General features: G+C 41.0%; 1 protein-coding gene across 1 annotated transcript; it reads right to left on the reverse strand.

Annotated features, from left to right (window-relative positions):
• Positions 1-3,772: 3,772 nt before the first annotated feature.
• Positions 3,773-23,328, reverse strand: LOC137294295 (uncharacterized). Its single transcript, XM_067825296.1, has 6 exons — positions 23,104-23,328; positions 15,706-15,867; positions 7,881-8,021; positions 7,129-7,291; positions 5,794-5,869; positions 3,773-4,160 (listed from the first exon to the last, which is right to left on the reverse strand). Exons 1-6 carry the CDS (start codon positions 23,326-23,328, stop codon positions 3,773-3,775), a joined length of 1,155 nt encoding a protein of 384 aa, XP_067681397.1.
• Between the last annotated feature and the right edge of the window lie 2,872 nt (positions 23,329-26,200).

The raw sequence follows: 26,200 nt of genomic DNA on the forward strand, positions 1-26,200 counted from the left end.
AGGCGGCTAATTTGCCCCTTCATCCTTCCTCTATCAGATGCAGTTACAACACTAACAAAATGCACTTATCCGTGTTGGGTGTCTATTTTCCCCTATCCCCACTAGGTCCCAAGCCCAAAGGAGCAGTGTTGTTACACGAGATTAACGCTCTGACTTATAGCTTGTTTCCCCCATATCTTGAGTGAGTGTTCACTCTTTGTCATCCACTACCTTGGATAAAGATCTTGCCTTGGGTGAGCGTTCACTCACTATCTTTAGTGTTCACACAGTGTCATCCAGTTCATAGTATAAAAACTCAGACAACTTAGACAGCTTCTCTCGAAATCGCAAACGCACAGGTACAAGTTGAATATATTGATAACCTTAAAGGTTGAGAAGTGGGTTCAGAAAGGTCGCCAGACGTGGAACCACTTTGACACCCAGGGTCCCCGTACAACAAACCATCTTGAAGGGCGGCACCCTTTATCAATGTGTGCACCATAAGCTCAATAACGTCATCAAGACACCTCATCCTAACTTGTACAAGTTTATCAATGCGTGCACGATAAGCGCAATAACGCCACCAAGACACCCCATCCTAACCTGTACAAGTTTATCAATACGTGCACGATACGCGCAATAACGCCACCAAGACACCCCATCCTAACCTGTACAAGTTTATCAATGTCATCAAAACCACGCAGGCCAAGAATGAAGTTTCAATAATCCGTCTCCATTCCACAGGTAGAGTGAAGTACAAGAAGAATAAGTATTGAGATCTGCAGATTCAACTCCAGACTCTGAAGACCAAATACCAATGTTGCGAAATTGATGCCATGTTTGCTGATGCTGCTTCCTACTTAATACATGTCGACTTATAAATTATAAAGTGTATGTTCAGGTGATAAACTGAAACAGACTATATCAATCTGTATAGAAGTTTGTGTTTATTTAGTACGACTAAGCCCTGAGCCCAAACGTTATAACCATTCCCACACAGCCCAACGTGTTTGTTTGTACAACAGAGTAGTTACAGCCAGTTTGGGCTAGGCGGGCATGTGCCTAATGTCCTACCAGTGGCGCAGAACAGAAACCAGATTGTGGAAATTAAAGAACTTGATTAGATCTGAAACTGAGAGGAAAATATGAATTTTGTTGCACACGTCAATACTTGTCCAATCCTGGAGTGTGCACAACTGCACAACACAGATGGAATACTCGGTATCATCAGCATATGCAGCCCGAAAGATCTTTGAGATGAGAACACTCGTGCCAGTTATCTGCTCTAGTCACTCTGCTGCTGTTGCTGTTGCTGCTACTGCTCTGTAGGAGTGTTCCAAAGAGCAGTACCAGCAGCACCAGAAGCAGCATGGAATGAAATCAACTACTAATTTCCCAGAGCGTCTTCATTAACGTCCACTGAACGTATTCAGAATGAGCACTATTCCTCCGTGTATGAAAGAAATGCATGCTTCGCGTACAATGTTTCGTTAATGTTGATCGCTGGGTTTGGATTCCTCTGATCCCTCTTCAGACCATCAATCACAGCATTATATTCAATTATCCCCTGCTGATTGTGGGAATAGGTATGGGCAGAGGGTGGGACTGTTAGGTTCTTGTGGACTACTATTTTCAACCAAATGAATATAACTACAGAAGATAATGATAAATGATGAAATAAATGCAATAAAATAATAGTTTCTATATTCCACAGCAGAATTACAACTTTATTCACAGCACTAACTAGCTACCATACTCACTTCCAACACAATAAGTCGATCCTGTAGTTTCTCTTTAAACAAAAATACAGCATAGTTAGGAAAGGTTTATTATTGACAACACCATGGGCATAGGATATATTAATATAGGAAGATAATACACACCTACTCAGTTACAGGAAAAGCATATACAAGCTGGTAGAGGAATATATACAGAGTAAACACTGGATGTAGAAGGCAAGTAGTTCACATCGCTCAAAGATGTATGCAATCTTGTGACATGGAAATGATGAACAATATCAGTGCGTTGAGGTCATTGGCAGTATTAATAACAGGAGGTTCTTGACAGTATCAGTGACGTCGAGGTTCTTGACAGTATCATTGACAAGAGATTGGATGTCACGATCCAAAAAACAAATTCATGGAAATATCAGATTCCTAATTTACCTGGTAAAAGGGTAAAAGGCAGATATGCATTGGAAAGAGGTTGCTATCCTTAAGTTGCTGCAAGTCTTTTCATATAAAAGGAAGTAAATTATCTACTAAAATGCAAGACTGTATATCAAAAGACTAGGTCTAAACCTCAAAAGGCACACAATATTTGCGTCATGAAACACATGGCACCATGTCTCCAAACCGTGTTGCTATCTGCCTATACCGATTCGATGCGGAACGTTATTCACTCCTGAAGACATCGTGTATACACCAGTTATGGAACATAGTGGATAAAGTAACATATGTTGAAATAAACAATTTTTTTATAAGAATGACGAGTAGAAACAATTACAGCGGGATATGGGTTCTTCCGAATAAAGCAGTCCATCACTCGAATGCTCGTAGATGTCAGTTACTCATGCATAAAATGCCAATCCTTTCACAGCATGTACTGCGAACACATTAACGCATTGTGTATTGTTTCATGGCCAGAAGTAAAGTACTAATGAAAGCTGTTAGCTTAACTAGGTTAAGGGGTAGCGTGTGATGAATACACTTGACAGATGTATGTACAAATATACAAGCTATATTTTACACGGCAGAAAGGCGGAAGGAACAATTATGCTTGTATTCAAAGCTGAACTGTTACTGCTGTCTGATGTGTCGTGAATATATCGAGAAATACCGCATCGGAACTGATTCAGCTCCACAACATATTGAGAATATCCCGCACTTTTGTTACTATTGAGTCTGGGTTACGGTGTGGACAGAGTGAGAGGCTGTGGTGTAAGACAGGGTACGGGGGTGAGGTGAAGTTGAGGACAGGGTGCATGTGGTCTCAGACCTTGTTCACAGCACGTGCAAGTTCGAAAACTGGGTACATGGTTAAGGGATGGGTGAATGAGTAAGAGGATGGGTGAATGGTTAAAGTGCTGGGGGAATGGTTAAGGGGGTGGGTGAAGAGTTGTGGGAATCGTCTCAGTTTACGGATTGTTAGTAGCTATATCAAGAACCATAGCAGTGCAGGAATCGAAAGTAAACATACCTTTTCTGATTGAAACACAGAAATAAGTACAGATAATTCATACAAAGTACTGACGGACTTACGAGAACTCCCGATCCCGTTATATTAAGTGGTCCTCGCTACAACAATCAACTTAGACACGACACACACCTGCCGAACATTTGTTTATCTTTAGAACACAGTCTTAGACATGTATTTATGTAACCTCATAAATCAAGCAGGAATATCAGACATTCATTACGTTTGTGTGTTCAATATCACCGTCATATGGCATGTTCAAACAGACTTTAGTGTAAGTCATTACAATCAATAACTTTGGTACAGTATACCTATGATCAAAACTAAATTATTATTTATCGCCTAAGGTAACCGTCAGCTGTAGCAGCTATGTATATCTATGTCATTAATATTCTCCCGCTGCCCTGATCGCCACGTTACATTAGTCTCAATGTCGAACTTCGTCGTATCAGAATATGCACATCATCCTCAGTATTGCAGGATAATTATATCTCCACCATTAACGATGTCAAAAAGTGAAGATAAAAATAGGAATTAGAAGAACACCTAACATGGCAAGTTGACATCTGTAGATAGTGCACATGGTATTTAGGGGCGCCTAAACACCTCGTGGACATGAACAATGCTCTCTTCTCGGCGCAGGGCCAGTGACGCTCAGAGTGTCCAGCTGCCACGCTGAATCACGTGACCGTCTCATATAAGGGTGTATCCTTCTAATCCTGTACTGACACAAACAAGGGCTTTGATTGGACAGGTCTTCGGCTCTTCTTCGGGGGGATTCACACTCTGCCTGGTCAATGCTGGCATTCGGACACATGACCGCTGATGCGTCGTCCGCTAGCTGCTGGCGACAGTTGCAGTAAGGTTGCCCTTTGTAGGGGTTCTGGCGAGTCCACACCCTGTCACACTGGCCCATTATTGAGTTGCAGCGTCTGAACTTTTTGCATGCTTGTCTGGTAGTTAAAGGTTGAGATTCGTCGTAGATGCTGAAATATGAACCAACTGGCAATGAAACAACCATGACAGAATTCTTTATGAATATTTCAGGCATCCTGGCTGTTTGTTGTGAACAAAAACGTCGTTGGCGGACTGTAGCACTGAATCTAGAATCCTCATCACGGGGCTAAGAGTGAGTATAGTTTTACGCCGCTTATAATATTCCAGCAATACCACAGTAGGACACACCAGAAATGGACTCAGTCTTCGGGGTGACTAGAGAACGCTTTAACCACTAGGCTACCCCACCGCCCCCGCGGCAATAAGAAGGTAAACATGCATTGTTAGAATCTACTATTGACAAATGGCTGTAGCGGTGTTTCGATGTAGTGGTCGTCCTTCGATACCTCAGGATACATAGACAGCTTATGAGACGTAGAATGCATGTGTTTACTTAGGGAATCATTACAGCTGTAAGAGGTGTAAGGTATTTTTGTTACGATAAAATCGATTGTTAGGACATGTGAGAAGGGCTTTATGAAGATTGTTCCACTACCATGTCAGTGGTTTGGGGTTTTAAATAAATAACTCCAAAAAAATCCAAAGAACTAGACTGGACTGGGTGTTTAGTTTGGCTGTATAAACTGCTCTATCCATACTCCAATAGGAATCGGGTAACGAAACAGCCTTTTGCGTCATTGAAAACATGGCGGATTCGGTGGAGATTTCGGTCGGTTGCAGGATTTGCAAAGCATGTGAGCCGTTAATTGTCTTCGGCAGATATTTCTAAATATTTTCATAATATTTTTTATGAAACTGGTCAAATGACTTGATGACTTTCTCCCCTACTGTGTTTGAAAATAATGCACGTGATATGAAAGATGGACTGTGATTAGTCAATAGACAAAGAAGGGTCATAGCCACTAGTGGAGCTACAATCAAGCCAAGAAAAATCCCAGTCTTGTTAAGTAAGGGTGTGACTACACTCTTAGTCTGCTTCGGGAAGATAGGAAACGTTCAAAACAACATGGAAATCATCAAACGGTCGTAAAAAATACTTACCTTCGTAAGCCTTGTATAAAACCAACAGCGAGGTTGTATATAGTAACAACAAACTGCCATAACAAACATGCCGATGCCTAACTGTAGCACGCGATTATCACAGGCATTATACTTATTTAATCACTATTAAAATTTGATTCACTGTTACCAATTAGGTCAAACATAATCAAATATCGTAAACTGCCTAACCGCTGGTAGAGCGTCTTCTTTAAAACCGTTGTCAACATTGTTAGGCACTTGAATGCGATGATCTGATATGCTCACCTACAGTTGGCTTCCTTTATCTGCTACTGTTGCTTTTGCTTTTGGTAGTTATCGAGTAATAAAGCCTTCACAAAATATCACTACAATATCGAAAGGGAATACGTAATCTTTGAATTTACTAAAAAGTCTTCCCACTGAGAAAATTGTTAGCTTTACAATGAATGCTGCTCTTCCTCAAAGATCAGACATATCTGGCGGATGATCAAATGGTTTCAGTGTAAATTAACATAAAGCACTCTGGACTTATTTGTGCACATGATGAATTGATGAATTGAATGTGCATGTCCTGATTGGCGAGGGTTTGTTCTTCACAGGTTTCAGTGTGGAATACAAACTTGTGCATACACAATTACTTACGGGCATCGTGAATTTTGACAGACAGGTTGGTCCTCTGCATCGAGTTGGACTGTTTGATTTCCTTCACACGCCGTCTCTGCCGATGTATAACAAACATAACTAAGAAGTTATAACGTTTGTGAATTTGTGTGTTTTATTCTTCGTTACACCGCATTTCAGTTTAAAAGAACAGACCAGGTTGCAGAGGATGCGGGTAAAAACTAACTAACTTTGTAATGAACAAGAAAAAGGATACGAAGGTTTTTTGTGAATATCGATATCGACCAACGTGACACGAACAAGTAGATTTCACTTAAAGTGCCATTTTTTCATTGTAGTCGATATCAACATGTTGACACTTTCTTGATATCAATAGTTGTATAACAGTATCCGTTTCATGTTGTAAAAGGAAAGGAAAGGAACCTATCACAAACCAATCACTCACTTCCCTACTGTTGTTTCATCAGGTGATGTCAGTATGTTCAATGTATACTCCCGGTCATAGACCGCTGACAGGAGTTTAACACTGTATACTCCCGGTCATAGACCGCTGACAGGAGTTTAGCACTGTATACTCCCGGTCATAGACCGCTGACAGGAGTTTAGCACTGTATACTCCCGGTCATAGACCGCTGACAGGAGTTTAACACTGTATACTATCCGACTGATCATGTCATGGTCCACGCATAGTTACATAACATCTTGCTGAAATGTCTGGCCCTGCCAATACCATGTATTCATGAGGAACAAATCCCAGGCATGGCAGACAAGCATGTGTTGCAGAATGATGTCGTTATTTACTCTTATTAACCAGGATTCATGTCGAAAACTACATCGTTGCGGACATGTACATACCGAGTGATTTCCATAAGACAAAATATAAAGTTGTGGCAAATTCTTATGCTCTTGGAATTCTAGCTAGAACCTTGTCAGTAAGGGTGCCAAATTCTTATGCTCTTGGAATTCTAGCTAGAACCTTGTCAGTAAGGGTGCCAAATTCTTATGCTCTTGGAATTCTAGCTAGAACCTTGTCAGTAAGGGTGCCAAATTCTTATGCTCTTGGAATTCTGGCTAGAACTTTGTTAGTAAGGGTGTATGTATATTTTGCATCCAGATGGATGTGATCAGCTACAGTTCCAGATAACTATTCTCTGAAATGTACATATTTTACAGAAAAAAGTCTATAATAATAACAAGTAAAATATTATCAAAAGCAGCCTCAGCTGAGACTTTCTTCGTTTTCAGAAGCACTGGAAATCTAGACTTGCCACATATTCTACACTTCCTTGGATATGTTTGTTTCTGGGTCTGCATGACAGACTACAGGTATACTAACGGTGCCTTCAACATACTGACCCTTCTCACGCCACTGAAACACGTCCTGGGGGCGTAGATCGTCACACGACGAGTTGAACACACGAGCCACAGGACCGGTCAGTTTCAGTGGACCTTCAACTGGAGATACCGTGATGGTGACATTGGTACCGCTCACGGTGCCGTACTGTGTCGCCCCATTCCGCTGAAACAAAGAAAAAACTTGTTGCAACATGCCTATAGTCGTTTACCAGCATGACATAATTAACACATCTCTGCAATATGAAGGAAACATAAATATACATAATCTAAATGTTATATATAATACACTCATTGAAGTATTGTATTGATTTTGTAGTTATCATTAACCTGATAATATCTGAAACAAACTGTACCCGAATGATGGAATTATTATATCCAAACTACAAAATGGTCGAATTTTCAGTACATTTGCTGAAACAGTTCAACTCTGCATCCATGTTGGGGCATATAGTTAAGGAATGTAGTTTACGAGCATTTTATGGCCGCTTCAGTTAATATCTGCATGTCCGTAATTAGCCATAACCTAATTTTTTACGGCCGAATGTGGAAGAACCACAAGTGAATGTTTTAGGTCTGTGACTGAAGGAAGCACTGTTTTTGTCATCATGGTATTCACATGGCAGCTCATTGTGGGGTTAAAGCGCTCGGGACGGAAATCTCGGCACTGCTTCCAGGACCAACTAACACATGTCTCACCGCAAATGCCTTCAACACTTTTGATGCGGCGTTAAGCAATATTCAGTCGTTCATACCCTGAAACTATCTGCGTCTAGATACTGGCCATCGAAGTTGGAGTCAAATCCCCTGGCGAAACAGAATAACACAGTGTTCTCGAGGACCCCTGTCCTCGCTTGGTTGGCCTCCTTCTGAATACCGATGTAGATCTGGGACCGCTGAAACAAAAACACACTTCCATTATCCACTTTATCAAAAACAGTCAGTGAGTGAGTGAGTTAAATTTCACGCCACTTTTTGCAACATTCCAGAAATATTATAGCGTGTGTGTGTGTGAGTGTGAGTGTGAGTGTGAGTGTGTGTGTGTGTGTGTGTGTGTGTGTGTGTGTGTGTGTGTGTGTGTGTGTGTGTGTGTGTGTGTGTGTGTGTGTGTGTGTGTGTGTGTGTGTGTGTGTGTGTGTGTGTGTGTGTGTGTGTGTGTGTGTAAAATGCATATACACATTACATTGTGTAGCCAGCACTGTGTATGAGTTGGGACAGCGGAACATTTGGCTATCTATTGACATCAGTACATGTTTCTTATTTTGTCATTTTCATTAGTCTCAGCTGTACACACTCAGGTGGATCGGTCAAGCTCGCGGACTTGGGTGACTGCACGTCACCACGCACGATAAAGTACATACGTTAGTAACATGTACAAACTATACACATTGAAATAGACCTGGAAACAATCTATTGACATGTGTCTTGTCTTATTTTCCTGTTTGGGAGTAATTCATGACATCTTCAATATTGATTTCCGTGAATAGGTTTATATTCTCACAAGTCCAAAGTTATTCAACCACGATTGGGCGATGGGTCAAAAGTAGTTCCAGTGCAAATTAAAAATATCATAATGAGGTCCTTGTCCTTGGCTTTCATTGGTTGAAGATATGATACAGTTTGATTGGATATTTGAATTAGGTGCAAACAGATGGGACATTGATGAATTGCTTGTTCAGCAAAAAACAAACATTACTATTTAGGTACGTTATAAGTCGCTTATCAGAAAATACATTTTGACGGTCACACGTGATATACCTTGTTTTAGTATTCTTGTGTATATATGTATACATAAATGGGGCAGATGCAACTTTGTACATAGAGATTTTATTATTTTAGTGTTTTCTATTCTGCAGATGTGCATATACATTTATCGGTAGGTTAGTTCAAATATAAGTTATGATTCCCTCAAGCCCTTAACACACCCAAGCCATGAAGTGCTCAACTGATTGGCCAAGCCAACTGTCCAAATAAAACCTATTGTTTATCACTCTGCACACAGTCACACAACAGACAGGCTGACAGAAATACTTTCTATTAAACTTAGAGCAACATATCTCTGTATATTTATATTTAATTTTTTGTATCTATATGTTGCTGTACATCAAACCTGTTCTATTAAAGTAAACTAAGTGTTTGCTATTATCTAAATCTCATTCATTACCTATTTACATAAATATGTTAAACCAGGCTTATCAATTGTAAGCTTTTGTAATTACTAAGAAACAGCTTTTTTGCATCTTCACTCTTGTGTGCATGAAACAAGAGTCTGAATGTGTTGTAGAATAGTCGTATTTAGGTTCCGATGTGGGTAGGCATACAACATGCGAAATATAACAAAAGGCATGCAAAATTGTGTAAGTGTATTATTCTTAGTTACAAGAGTATACATATAGATTATTCAGATATATTCTGGATACAGTGTGCTGCTGTGCTGGTCGACACCCCAGTCTCATCCGGGGTAGGCTCATTGCTTGTATTTGAGATGTGTATCAAAATATGTCTTACTGTTTTGTACAATGAACTACATGTATACCCATTACTAAAGAAGTGTAATATAAATCAGTTAACCTCCTACCCTTTTACTACATCATTACAATTTGTAAAACAAATGTTCATAGTCGTATTGCAATTAGACTATTTACGAATAAAATTATATATCTTGCTATATGCTTGGCAAGATTGGTTGTAACCTTACTGTGTATTGTATGTTTTCTAGTCTGTTTACAACTACTAGTCCGAACTACTGCACAATGATGGTTTTATTATATGGACTATTAATGCATCATAATTTCTGTAAATGTTTCAAGATTTATGGATGTTTCTTTATCGTGAATAACACGGCGTTTATTGTATGCTTGCTCCTTTATCAGGTGACCTCAAGCATATACCCCGAAACGTCGTGTTATTCACAATTGAGAAGAGTGGGTGAGTTTAGTTTTACGCCGCACTCAGCAATATTCCACCTATATGACGGCGGTTTGTAAATAATCGAGTCTGGACCAGACAATCCAGTGATAAACAACATGTATCTGCGCAATGGGGAACCGATGACATTTGTCAACCAAGTCAGCGAGTCTGAGCACCCGATCCTGTTAGTCGCCTTTTACGACAAGTTTAGTCGCCTTTTATGGCAAGCATGAGTTGCTGAAGGTCTATTCTGTCCCGTACCTTCACGGGCCCAGTTAAGACGATGGCATCCATAAATCTTGCTTTTCTTATGCATTCCACTTCTAAATTCCATTCAGAGAATAGACATAAAAATAGTAAACAAAATGTAGCCAGTGTACATATATCGAAAAAAGACAGCGTATCTTGGTATAGCAGCCTGCATTGTGGCCATTAAACGACACATGGTCTGACCTGGCAGGCACTCGCTATAGTGGTCTCAACATTTGCTCAGAAGCCGCCCCTTGTTGCTTGTGTGCGTCTCGTTCAGAAATGACAGTCACGTATTTACAGTAAAACCGTGAACAGTGTTTTTGCGAATCAGCTATGGAGTCGGAAGCATTCCTTGCCGGGCGTTAAAGGAGAGTTAGCCAGTAGTCTGACATTCTGCCCACATTTCTAGTTTCTTAACACGAACGCTGCAGGTGTGATTAAATGATGTGAAATCCTAATAAAGACCAGAAACTGGTTTCAGTATATTGAAAGTAGCAGTTGCGTTTCATCGGTGGTGGGTGGCGATATTTGGACTTAAGGACGCTGATCGCAGAAATCAATTGACAACTACTGCAAATATCTCACTGACTGTTGTCAGATCTTTGTTCGATGTATTCGAGTATAGTCAGAAATCTCGTTGGTGTACTTGAGTATTGTCAGATATTTGTGTGGTGTACTTGAGTATTGTCAGATATTTGTGTGGTGTACTTGAGTATTGTCAGATATTTGTGTGGTGTGCTTGAGTATTGTCAGATATTTGTGTGGTGTACTTGAGTATTGTCAGATATTTGTGTGGTGTACTTGAATATTGTCGGATATTTGTGTGGTGTGCTTGAGTATTGTGAGATATTTGTGTGGTGTACTTGAGTATTGTGAGATATTTGTGTGGTGTACTTGAGTATTGTCAGATATTTGTGTGGTTTACTTGAGTATTGTCGGATATTTGTGTGGTGTACTTGAGTATTGTGAGATATTTGTGTGGTGTACTTGAGTATTGTCGGATATTTGTGTGGTGTACTTGAGTATTGTCGGATATTTGTGTGGTGTGCTTGAGTATTGTGAGATATTTGTGTGGTGTACTTGAGTATTGTCAGATATTTGTGTGGTGTACTTGAGTATTGTCGGATATTTGTGTTGTGTACTTGAGTATTGTCGGATATTTGTGTGGTGTGCTTGAGTATTGTGAGATATTTGTGTGGTGTACTTGAGTATTGTCAGATATTTGTGTGGTGTACTTGAGTATTGTCAGATATTTGTGTGGTGTACTTGGGTATTGTCGGATATTTGTGTGGTGCACTTGAGTATTGTGAGATATTTGTGTGGTTTACTTGAGTATTGTCGGATATTTGTGTGGTGTGCTTGAGTATTGTGAGATATTTGTGTGGTGTACTTGAGTATTGTCGGATATTTGTGTGGTGTACTTGAGTATTGTCGGATATTTGTGTGGTGTGCTTGAGTATTGTAAGATATTTGTGTGGTGTGCTTGAGTATTGTCAGATATTTGTGTGGTGTACTTGAGTATTGTCAGATATTTGTGTGGTGTACTTGAGTATTGTCAGATATTTGTGTGGTATACTTGAGTATTGTCAGATATTTGTGCGGTGTACTTGAGTATTGTCGGATATTTGTGTGGTGTGCTTGAGTATTGTGAGATATTTGTGTGGTGTACTTGAGTATTGTGAGATATTTGTGTGGTTTACTTGAGTATTGTCAGATATTTGTGTGGTGTACTTGGGTATTGTCGGATATTTGTGTGGTGTGCTTGAGTATTGTGAGATATTTGTGTGGTGTGCTTGAGTATTGTCAGATATTTGTGTGGTGTACTTGAGTATTGTCAGATATTTGTGTGGTGTACTTGGGTATTGTCGGATATTTGTGTGGTGTACTTGGGTATTGTCGGATATTTGTGTCGTGTGATTGAGTATTGTCAGATATTTGTGTGGTGTGCTTGAGTATTGTAAGATATTTGTGTGGTGTACTTGAGTATTGTCAGATATTTGTGTGGTGTACTTGAGTATTGTCAGATATTTGTGTGGTGTACTTGAGTATTGTCAGATATTTGTGTGGTGTACTTGAGTATTGTCAGATATTTGTGTGGTGTGCTTGAGTATTGTCAGATATTTGTGTGGTGTACTTGAGTATTGTCAGATATTTGTGTGGTGTACTTGGGTATTGTCGGATATTTGTGTGGTGTGCTTGAGTATTGTGAGATATTTGTGTGGTGTACTTGAGTATTGTGAGATATTTGTGTGGTGTACTTGAGTATTGTCAGATATTTGTGTGGTGTGCTTGAGTGTTGTCGGATATTTGTGTGGTGTACTTGAGTATTGTGAGATATTTGTGTGGTGTACTTGAGTATTGTCGGATATTTGTGTTGTGTACTTGAGTATTGTCGGATATTTGTGTGGTGTGCTTGATATTGTGAGATATTTGTGTGGTGTACTTGAGTATTGTCAGATATTTGTGTGGTGTACTTGAGTATTGTCAGATATTTGTGTGGTGTACTTGAGTATTGTCAGATATTTGTGTGGTGTACTTGAGTATTGTCAGATATTTGTGTGGTTTACTTGAGTATTGTCGGATATTTGTGTGGTGTGCTTGAGTATTGTGAGATATTTGTGTGGTGTACTTGAGTATTGTCGGATATTTGTGTGGTGTACTTGAGTATTGTCGGATGTTTGTGTGGTGTGCTTGAGTATTGTGAGATATTTGTGTGGTGTACTTGAGTATTGTCAGATATTTGTGTTGTGTACTTGAGTATTGTCGGATATTTGTGTGGTGTACTTGAGTATTGTCAGATATTTGTGTGGTGTACTTGAGTATTGTCAGATATTTGTGTGGTGTACTTGAGTATTGTCAGATATTTGTGTGGTGTACTTGAGTATTGTCGGATATTTGTGTGGTGTGCTTGAGTATTGTGAGATATTTGTGTGGTGTACTTGAGTATTGTGAGATACTTGTGTGGTTTACTTGAGTATTGTCAGATATTTGTGTGGTGTACTTGGGTATTGTCGGATATTTGTGTGGTGTGCTTGAGTATTGTGAGATATTTGTGTGGTGTGCTTGAGTATTGTCAGATATTTGTGTGGTGTACTTGAGTATTGTCAGATATTTGTGTGGTGTACTTGAGTATTGTCAGATATTTGTGTGGTGTACTTGAGTATTGTCAGATATTTGTGTGGTGTACTTGAGTATTGTCAGATATTTGTGTGGTGTACTTGAGTATTGTCAGATATTTGTGTGGTGTACTTGAGTATTGTCAGATATTTGTGTGGTGTGCTTGAGTATTGTGAGATATTTGTGTGGTGTGCTTGGGTATCGTCAAATATTTGTGTGGTGTGCTTGAGTATTGTCAGATATTTGTGTGATATGATGAGTTTCATGTAGAGACACCACTGGTTAATGGCGATCCCAGACGTTCGAGTAAGATAGACGTCGTGAATGATAGGTATACATGTAGTTAAGTGGACGTCCTCTGATTACATATTCCGATGATTTGAGACACATACATGTAAGCCGAAACAAACCTTCAAACAGCTGACAAACCTCTAGACACAGAATAGATAGCCTTCAGAAGTCCTAATATGCTATATGAAGTGTTTTTGCATGCTCACGTTTAAAGACGTCAGGAGAAATTCGGTGCAAGAATTCACCTACAGTCATAGAGTTAAAAGCACAATTTAAACCTAATATTAATCACGTACATGAACCATACTTATTTGTTACTCAATTTTTAAGATACACACCCTAAATCTAATCTGAGAAGTATCACACAAACAGCTAAATTCCTGCACGAACTCGACACTATGAACTTTTACTCATGAATCACCTTTCAAAATGGCGGTCAAGCCCGTGACGTCACCACGGGTTGGGCAGAATAAACCCTGCTCTTTCAGGTAAAAACCGTTTCGACTGCCGTTGAGAATGTAACACACTCAAACCATGTTTAAAGAGTTCTGTGTGCCGCTGACCCGCTGGGTTCAAAGCAACCCTGGAGAAACTATTAAAAAGCTGAGGCGACATTTTGTATTAGTTGAATTACATCATAGCGGACATTAGCAAGCCTCCAGCGAAGCCTTGCATTGTATCTCTGGTGAGCTTAAGGTTATTTATTGCCGGTCGCTAAAATCATGCTATATGAATACACTAAAAACTGGCATCATCAGGAAATATCTTCCATGTCCAGTTGCACCTACAGGTGATCGATGTCACATACTAATCAGATTGTAAATGGAGGTATAACTCTAACTTTACAAAATATCGTTTCAGTTAAATGTTGGTGTGGAATAGCGATCAATATCAACTATTAATCTCTATCAGTGTATATATCGGGATATTCGATGGGAAACTAGCATGTATTTGGGGACTGGTGTACCATTCACCACTGGATATGGAGAAGCCGTGGAGGATTGGCTCATTGCCAACAACCTAAAACCCCGTGGTTATTTTGAACAGGGACACACCAATGCATGGTTGATGGGTGTTGGTGGTGACACAACCGCCAAGTTGTACTTTCATTAGGTGTGTACTTAACATGGAAGTCAAAATGTGATCTTATTTCCAGCAAATGAGAGACTCAGTGAAACAGTTAACAATAAAAGCGCGATGCTTTGTAGATAACAATTCCTTTACCATGTTAGTTATCGCCCTTGCCTTCATTAAGACTAATGAAAGTCCAAAATGCCAACCAAAGAAATAAGACATCCGTAACTTGCTGTGAACTTGAAATGTTTCTACTTGCTGACTTTAAACTCAGTCTTATACAGGCTCATACACACAGTTCACCTGCAGATTTGGCTCACTATGTTAGGAAACGATGAAGTGTACCTTATCACAAAACGTTTAAGTAGCTAACATTCACAAAACGTGTATATCATTAAGTTTAACCTCACGTTGGAAATTCAGCTGAAATTAATGACTTTAATTATACCTTTCGGACACATGTCGTTTGGATAATGACTTCTACGAATATGGCTATGGAAAGTGAGAGAGTGAGTGAGTTTAGTTTTACACCACACTCAGCAATACTCCATCTATATGGTGGTGGTTTGTTTATAATCGATTCAGGACTGACAATCCGGTGATCAACAGAATAAGTATCGACCTTTGCACTTGGATACGATGACATGTGTCAACCTCTTTTCGGAGACTGATTCTAACCCGGACCTTCACGGGTATTTATAGAAAGATATTCATCCATAATTTCTCCGAAATGTGTAAGGGGTGGTGGGGTAGACTAGGTTTTAAAGCGGTCGCTCCTCAGATCCGGTTTCGATTCCATGTGGATACGAATGCAATGAGTGAAATCCATTTCTTGTGTTCCCCGTTGTGAAAATGCAGTGGTATTGCTGGAATATTGCTGGAATATTGCTAAAAGCAGCAAAAACCATACACTCTCACTAGGAATTGCTACCGTACCTCTTTAAACTTGACAAGAACGTATACAGTCCGGAAGACCTCGTCGACTTGGATGATGTAACTCTGAGTGACGTCGTCAACTGCCAACATTGACGTCACAGAGGTTCCAAGCTGAATCATGTAGTAGGCAGGAATAAGGAACTCCAGGGCGATGGGATCAGCCTGAAAACATCCACAGACATTCTGTTAGAGACAGTGCAAAATTTGCAAAGCAATACGTCGAAATGATTACTGGCAAAATACTTCCAGTTGCAAAAAGTATAGTATGAGAGAGAAGCGACTTGAACGTTAATTTCAGGAGGGACATATTTCCCGTAATCACTTGTACCTCGTGACTCCCTATTTATAGACCATTCTGTAATTACACCGAGAAAGCAGTATTTATGAACTCAAAGCTGCATCTTGTTATGCACGTCCTTACAACTAAATCAGTAATGCATGGATGACACAAACTGCTCAAGCCTAAACGAATTGCTTACGAACCACAGTACGGCACAGTAGTAGACGATTTTAGTGACTACAGCCCTAGTGAATAGATTAAGTTTACTTTTAGCAGCACAATAACATATTCAATCTGTAGTTTGACGATCTCGCCTAGATCTGCACGTGACATTGACGTAGTATCTTACTTCACTCACAACCTGTCACAAAGTGGGTAACTGTGGTTGGATACAAAACGGCAAAACCTGTACATTTTTAAAGGCCAGCATATAAAACAGTGAAAATCTGCAAGGGATCGACCGAACGCTGGAATTGAAGACGGTACACAAATCCGAGTCCGCGTCGACGACAGGTAAAATACGCCTTATCGGTGCACGTGGTTGATTGGAAAAAAGAATCATTTGAGACATGACAGACTGATTCGACTGACGCTTCGGGGCATCTTGTAGAGAAGGGAGAGACAGACGTGTCACTGGAAGTCAAATCGTCAATGTATCGATGATATATTGTGAATGAACGTAGTGGAGTAAAAGTAGTTCCGGCATCAAGTGAAAATCTACAAATATACGATCGACCAATCAACGTCGATAATCACAAAACTGAACAATGCGCAAAAATCAAAGAGATGTTGCATGCAAGGTATCTCCTCACCCGTATGGGTAGTATGAGGAATGAGTCCTTGAGGTTTGACCACATGTTGTTTGTTATAATCAGTCTCACGTGGCTCAACGCGGTAAGTTAAAGCGAAAATTGAGTTAATAAACGAAGTTTTATCACCAGTATATGTTCATACTGTAACCGACCTCTAGCGAATCCTGGCGTAACCAATAACAAAACACACGGAGAAAACACATGGATAAATGTGCTCTCCAGTTTATGTCTCGGGTCCCTGGACACACTAATCGGACCAAGCCACACACACACCTCACCACACCACACCTCTCTCTAGACACGCACTCACGCAAGCGTGAGTACGTACGCACATACGTACCTACGTACCTACCTGAACACACACACACACACACACACACACACACACACACACACACACACACACACACACACACACACACACACACACACATACATACATACATACATACATACATACATACATACATACATACATACCAAACAGTCATCACAAGGGAACACTAGAATGTTGAAATACTGGAATACAAGTATTGATTTGATTCCTTCCTCTTGTGTTCGAACCCGTGAAGGTCCCGGGGTAGAATAGGCCTTCAGCAACCCATGCTTGCCATAAAAGGCGACTCAGCTTGTCGTAAGAGGCGACTAACGGGATCGGGTGGTCAGACTAGCTGACTTGGTTGACACACGTCATCGGTTCCCCATTGCGCAGATCGATGCTCATGTTGTTGATCACTGGATTGTCTGGTCCAGACTCGATTATTTACAGACCGTCGCCATATAGCTGGAATATTGCTAAGTGCGACGTAAAACTAAACTCACTCACTCACTCTTGTGTTCGATCACCAGTACCTCTGATCTTTAATATACACCGACGTGCCTCCTTATGGTTTAGTTAATTAATTATAATTAATTCTTCAAAAGGTGTGTTAAGATTTTGAGTTTACCAATGTCAATGAACAGATATCGTTTTGAGAAAGTTTGCAATATAGTTTGCAATATAATGTCTTTCTGTGTTTCTCGACTCCCTCAACCAGTGGTCGACAGCAGCGAGGACGAGGACTCGAGTACCATCTCACTGCTTCATAGCGTAAATCAAAGAGTTTTAAGATTGGCAGGCAGGTAAAACTTCACATACAACCTTCACACCATCAGTAAACAGAATGTGTTACTGAAGTCACACTTCTTCCAAGTCACCAAATGTGTGTACCCAGTGACCTTTGAACAAACAGACTATAATACGCCAAGGTGTATGGGAGTCTATCACAATCTTAGCACCGTTACGTCATATCCGGGTCATTGTTTGATAACACGTGGATCTAATTATCCCGGAACTTGAAGAATCCATGTCCCTTCTGTGAGATAATCACCTTTCCTCGCGATTTTAATCACCAGAGCTCCTAAGGCAACCTCAAATCAGGAGACCGTTGTTGTCTTAGACACGCCATTGTAAACAGACAGGACTTCGCTAATGCTTCTCTAACAAAGATCTGCTACTGATCTCTGTCACTGGGGCATTCCACCCTGTCCAGGTCCCAAGTTGGCTGGCACCGGTAGTCGTGAGTTCGAATCCCGCATCATGTTTCCATGTACGTTAGCATTGTTCTCGGAAAGAGTTCATGGGTTTCAGCAAAGTAGTAATATGTTGTATCGATCCAGACTTTCCTCTACCATGCTGGCACTGGGAAGATATGCCTGAAAAAGTTACAGTAAACCAACCACAACCACTAAAATGTTTCCAGAAATCTCCACCTGGATCCAGAGGCAAAATTATGTCTGACATGGACATCCCAGACCCGCAATGAGAGTATGGTCACTAGCGCGTGGCTACAACATGTGACCAGGCTATTTCCACGTCTAGAGGATATGTTCATGTATCATCCACTTCTACGCTGATCTGGCTGCTTTTTGGAAAGTCGACTTTTTCAGATGAAGGCGTAAAACATTATTCTCCTAAGAATGATTTACGAAAAGTGAGATTGTCATGAGAAAGGTATTGGTGATTTCAAAGGAATGCTGCGAAGGAATGGGAGTGGAATTATTCGCTCATCAACGCAGTCGTATGCTAGATAAGCTGGAATATTTATTTTAGCAGCAATAATGCTACTTCATGTCAACAGCAATTACATCTCAAAACTTTGCCTTTAGACGATATTCCAATGTTGATGAATACAAGCACAAGCTCCTGTTGTTAATTAAGGTCATGTACTAGATTCTGATCCATGTTTCTACCCGTAGTGATAAATACCAAGTCCTTTATAAGAATGTTAATGTATGTTTCTACCAGTACTGATAAATGCCAAGTCCTTTACAAGAGTGTTGATCCATGTCTCTACCTACACTGATAAACACTAAATCCTTTACAAGAGTGTTGGTTCATGTCTCTACCTACAGTGATAACCACCGAATCCTTTACAAGACTGTTGATCCATGTCTCTACCTACAGTGATAAACACAAAATCCTTTACAAGATTGTTGATCCATGTCTCTACCTACAGTGATAAACACTAAATCCTTTACACGATTGTTGATCCATGTCTCTACCTACAGTGATAAACACTAAATCCTTTACAAGACTGTTGATCCATGTCTCTACCTACAGTGATAAACACAAAATCCTTTACAAGATTGTTGATCCATGTCTCTACCTACAGTGATAAACACAAAATCCTTTACACGATTGTTGATCCATGTCTCTACCTACAGTGATAAACACTAAATCCTTTACACGATTGTTCATCCATGTCTCTACCTACAGTGATAAACACTAAATCCTTTACAAGATTGTTGATCCATGTCTCTACCTACAGTGATAAACACAAAATCCTTTACAAGATTGTTCATCCATGTCTCTACCTACAGTGATAAACACAAAATCCTTTACAAGATTGTTCATCCATGTCTCTACCTACAGTGATAAACACTAAATCCTTTACAAGATTGTTCATTCATGTCTCTACCTACAGTGATAAACACTAAATCCTTTACAAGATTGTTGATCCATGTCTCTACCTACAGTGACAACCACCGATTCCTTTGCACAATTGTTGTCCTCATCAGAGTAAGGACTGACTTCAGATCGAAACTGCCCTGAATTCCTCACTTTCATATCCACACATCCAGGTTCAGTAGTGTTGAATTCCCCGGCAGTATGCCGGGACGCAACTATTAGTCTCGCATAAGGGTTCAACTTAGGGTTCAACATTCAGAAATCCTGACGTAAAATATCTTGAAAGAAAAACCTATTGTTGTTTCCTTTCCTTATGCCTGTTATGCTAAATTTCTAACAGCTATACTGGGGAAAAGACAGGGAAACGTACAAAAGTACGCCTCTCATACATACGTTCCAGGAACCGGTTTCTAAAGTTCTTTGCATCATAATGTCAGGACTAATTCGAGAATGCCAAGCTTGTATAACCTTTCATGCAAATGCAAACTGTTCGATGATTATTTCAAACGTGAGTAGTGTGTTATATGGATCAAAAGCTTTGCAATTGACATGAGTATTCAAACCAACCATCGTCCAACTGCCCATGAGTCTGGTTTGTCATAGCACACAGTTTTGTTTTTGTGAAACTGTAGCCATAGAATACAGGTGGACACCTGAAAGTGTCGCGTCATTGGGGTATGGACACAGCATTCCGGCGGGATGTTGGCGTTACTGATGACCTTTTTGTGTACTTGACCCCGTGTTAAAGGGCAAAAGAAGAAAACTGGATCACGTGACCTCTTTCTGTTTCTTTGTCACTGATAGTACGCGATACACTGAAGTAACGAAATTGTCGACTAAGGATCATCGAGCATGTATATGAATGACTGTATATGAATGACTGTATATGAATGACTGAATATGAATGACTGTATATGAATGACTGTATATGAATGACTGTATATGAATGACTGAATATGAATGACTGTATATGAATGACTGTATATGAATGACTGTATATGAATGACTGAATATGAATGACTGTATATGAATGACTGAATATTCGTGGTTGGAATATTCGTATGTTATGAGTCAGTGTAGTATTCAGTCTCCTTCTCAGTGTATTTTGTCTCCTTTTCCGTTGATTTGTGTTCTTAGCTAGTACGTCACATTTGCTCTTGTGTAATCAACTTTGCCCTTTAGAATAAATTGCACTTTGCCTTTGATTAAGTGGCCATGAGATTTGTCATCCCCCAAACATTCGTTTCATTTACAGATGGGGGTTTGCTAGGATAAGCGTTAAACGGGTGAATTCACTCAAAATAATATCTCGATTTGGTGCCACGTCGACAGGTGATACACTGAACGTGGTCACTTGCCAATAACAAACATTCCATATACTTCACACAGCAGAGCTACGCGAACAATCAGTATATGAGAATATACATATCTTCCCGGTATTATGTATGAGCGTGTCTCACACATGACGTGTACTCTCCAACTGTCCAATTTCGAAGATATACTCGCCGATGATGAGCTATATTCTTGGCCACTATGTGATATATATACTAATCTGTCACACATGATATACACTCACCCATCATGCATGACATACACTTGCCCATTATGCATGACATATACTTGCCCATTATGGATGGTGTGTACTTGCCCACCATGCATAACATACCCTTGCCAACCTTGCATGTCATATACTTGCCCTTCATGCATGACATATTCTCGCCCATCATGTTTGACATATACTTGCCCATCATGCATGTCATATACTTGCCCATCATGCATGTCATATACTTGCCCTTCATGCATGACATACACTTGTCCATCATGCATGACATATACTTGCCCATCATGCATGACATATACTTGCCCATCATGCATGTCATATACTTGCCCATCATGCATGACATATACTTGCCCTTCATGCATGACATATACTCGTCCATCATGCATGACATATACTTGCCCATCATGCATGACATATACTTGCCCATCATGCATGTCATATACTTGCCCATTATGGATGGTGTGTACTTGCCCACCATGCATAACATACCCTTGCCAACCTTGCATGTCATATACTTGCCCTTCATGCATGACATATTCTCGCCCATCATGTTTGACATATACTTAGGCATGATGCATGATATACACTCGCCCATTGTGGATGGTGTATACTTTCCCACCATGCATGACATACACTCGCCCATTGTGGATGGTGTATATATACTTTCCCACCATGCATAACATACACTCGCCCATTGTGGATGGTGTATATATACTTTCCCACCATGCATGACATACACTCGCCCATTGTGGATGGTGTATACTTTCCCACCATGCATGACATACACTCGCCCATTGTGGATGGTGTATACTTTCCCACCATGCATGACATACACTCGCCCATTGTGGATGGTGTATACTTTCCCACCATGCATGACATACACTCGCCCATTGTGGATGGTGTATACTTTCCCACCATGCATGACATACACTCGCCCATTGTGGATGGTGTATACTTTCCCACCATGCATGACATACACTCGCCCATTGTGGATGGTGTATACTTTCCCACCATGCATGACATACACTCGCCCATTGTGGATGGTGCATACTTTCCCACCATGCATGACATACACTCGCCCATTGTGGATGGTGTATATATACTTTCCCACCATGCATGACATACACTCGCCCATTGTGGATGGTGTATATATACTTTCCCACCATGCATGACATACACTCGCCCATTGTGGATGGTGTATACTTTCCCACCATGCATAACATACACTCGCCCATTGTGGATGGTGTATACTTTCCTACCATGCATAACATACACTCGCCCATTGTGGATGGTGTATACTTTCCCACCATGCATAACATACACTCGCCCATTGTGGATGGTGTATACTTTCCCACCATGCATGACATACACTCGCCCATTGTGGATGGTGTATACTTTCCCACCATGCATGACATACACTCGCCCATTGTGGATGGTGTATACTTTCCCACCATGCATTACAATTTACTTGCCCACCATGCATGACATATTTTCGCCCATCATGTATGACATACACTTGGCCATTAAGAACTTAACTCACCTGTCTTTTCTGATATAGACCTACCCTCTATCATTAACGTTCTAACCGATCGTCTTTGATAATATTCTTGTCAACAACCTATAATATATACTATCTATTACATATTATCTGTTTAACACTGCCCCAAAGGTACGTGTGAAGCGCACCTTCTGAAATGGAAAATAATTGTGCTATTTCCTTCACCAACGGAAAATGTCGAAGTTGACGTTTTGCGTGTGAACTGTATGGTTCATGCAAGCACCTTGCATAACTCACCTTACTAGTACTGGTCTGAACACTGGCCTGAACATCTCCACCATCCGCACCCTCGTCACTGCCCTTGGGGACGACTGCAGCTACGACAATAATCACAACAATCAGCAACAACACTATTCCCACCGCTATGCCAACTTTGAGGAAGAACTTCTTGTCGTCTTTCTTTTTCTTGAAGAAATCACCGATGCCCTTAAGGCGGTCCCCATTTTGAGCTTTCTCTGGCATCGAAATGTTTAAATCCAAGACTCTTTCAGTAAACAGCTTTCCTTCAGATCACGTCAACAGAAAACAAGTTACATAACTAGATTAACACTTTCCAAACAGATTGTATGTTGTATCTTGAATCACATCCGATTAAAAACTAAAAAAATATCAAAATATCCGGAACAATTTTTCTACGAGGATCAAAACTTGAAAAACGCAAATGGCGACAGGTGCCGTCTGCAAGCAACCTGTAACAGACCATACACAGGGAAACAGTTTCAGGTGCCTTTGAGGTTTGCAACACTCCCAGTGACCGTCTCTAACCGCTGAAGCTAGTCATCACATTTACGGAATAGGCTCACGTGCCCGTCCCCGGTGCGTTTGGTTTCGATCAACTGTAAGCCTCAAGCAAACACGCCATCGTGCCACGTCCCTGTCAGTAAACCTGAGTCAATGTGCTGTTGCTCACTGACAGGTATGGCTGCCTCAACATTCAGGATAGGACGACCTGCTGGATGTGCAAAACCGATCTTTCCCTTAAAGCTGTGGCATTTACAGATGACTTCTGTAAGATAACAAAAAAGTGCTATTTCCGAATTGTTAGTGGTCTCAACGAGGAGGCTGTGGAGGTGCCGGATTATCTGGCTTTGATCATGCTACTGATAATGTGCCAGGTATCGCCAAGGGTACCTTTCCTCGTCCACTTCTTTCTGTGTTTGTTTTGCCAGGTTATGAGAGCTATCTATTCAGAATCTGTCCTCACATCTTGATGCACTTGTCACATCTTTACCCACCTGTCCTCACATCTTGACCTACCTGTCGTCACATCTTGACCCATCTGTCGTCATACATTCTGACGCACCTGTCGTCACATCTTTACCAAACTGCCGTTACATGTCGACCCACCTGGCGTCACATCTTGTCCACACCTGTAGTCACATCTTTACCCACCTGCCGTCACATGTTGATCATCTGTCCGCGCATCTTGACCCACCTGCCATCTCATCATGACCCACCTGCCATCACATCTTCACCCATGTGTCGTCACATCTCTACCCACCTGCCGTCACATCTTCACCCACCTGCCATCACATCTTCACCCACCTGTCGTCACACATCCCGACCCACCTGTCGTTAAATCTTTATCCACCTGCCGTTACATGTTGACCACCTGTCGTCACATCTTCACCCACCTGCCATCACATCTTCACCCACCTGCCATCACATCTTCATCCACCTGTCGTTACACATCTTGACCCACCTGTCGTCACATCTTCACCCACCTGTCGTTACATCTTCACCCACCTGCCATCACATCTTCACCCACCTGCCATCACATCTTCACCCACCTGCCGTCACATCTTCACCCACCTGCCATCACATCTTCACCCACCTGCCATCACATCTTCATCCACCTGTCGTTACACATCTTGACCCACCTGTCGTCACATCTTGACCCACCTGTCGTTACATCTTCACCCACCTGCCATCACATCTTCATCCACCTGTCGTTACACATCTTGACCCACCTGTCGTCACATCTTGACCCACCTGTCGTCACATCTTGATACCACCTGTCGTCACATCTTTACCCGCCTGTTATCACCATTCATTCCTTCGGGCAGGTAGACCCAGCAGAGCAATATACCTGGTATCACCATTCATCCATTCCTATAGTGTTAGGAAGATAATCGACAATATTAATGTCTGACCTCAAACCAACAGTGAGGCAGCGCAACCTGAACACAGCCACAGTCAATCATGTTGACCAATATCCGCAGTATCATTACTGTACGTCTTACTGACCACTATCCAAAGCATCTATATTGTGCGTCACCCGGTCATCACTGTCCAAGGTTGCAGTACTGTTTGTCACTTGTTGATCAGTGTACGAGATAAAACACTGACATCAGTCCAGTGATCGCAAGTGCTTATAAATAGGAACGAAGAGCTCCTCTGTGTGCAAACTGGGCACGAAGACAAAGTTTCTTTGTCTGATATCATACTCCGCACTAGAACGTGTGTTGGACAATGCACCATGTTGTCAGCTGTGTTCACTTCTAGTCTGTTCGCTACACCATGTAAGTCAGGTTCATCCCATGTTATCACATCGGAATTGATGGCTACGTCGGTTTGTCAGTTTGCATAGCATTTAGTTATACTACAGCGTTCTGTACCGTACATACATTTTCCACGAATGTTTGTTTGTTTGTTTGTTTGTTTGTTTGTTTGTTGATGTCGCACTCAGCAATGTTCCAGCTCTATGACGGCGGTCTGTGAAAACCCGACTGTGGACCACACAATCCTGCGCTTGACACCTATAGCATCTATCTGCGCTGTTGGGATACGCGTAAGATTACACGTGTCAACAAGTCAGCGAGCCTGACCACCCGATCCCTTTAGTCGCCACTCACAAGTATGCGTTTCTAACCCGAATCTCAAATCATGACCTATGTACGTTAACGAGTGACAGTGTATACTAGTATCACTATTAAAGGGCCAAACGAGTTGTTACGCACTGCGATAATTTCTGTATGACATTGGCTATTCTGGAGTAATATTTGCGCTGCATCACTTTAATGATGCATAAAGACGGGCAATTTTCGCTACTACTGAGGGCGGTTGGGTAGCATTCGCTCGTCTCGCCAAAGACCTGGGTTCATTTCCCCAGTTGGGTAGATTGTCTCCAGTTCATTTCTGGTGTCCACCTTCACTATACTGCTGGAGTAATGCTTACAGCGGCGTAAAACCCAAATTCACTAACTACTATGGACGAACTGGCCTTTATACGGTTACATTCAGAAGCAGCAGTAGTAGTAGTAGTAACAGTAGCTGTGGTAGTGGTAGATGTAGTAGTAGTGGTGGCGGTAGTGGTGAATATGGTTTAACGCTG

Source organism: Haliotis asinina, chromosome 8, assembly GCF_037392515.1.
Source record: "Haliotis asinina isolate JCU_RB_2024 chromosome 8, JCU_Hal_asi_v2, whole genome shotgun sequence".
Taxonomy (NCBI): domain Eukaryota; kingdom Metazoa; phylum Mollusca; class Gastropoda; order Lepetellida; family Haliotidae; genus Haliotis; species Haliotis asinina.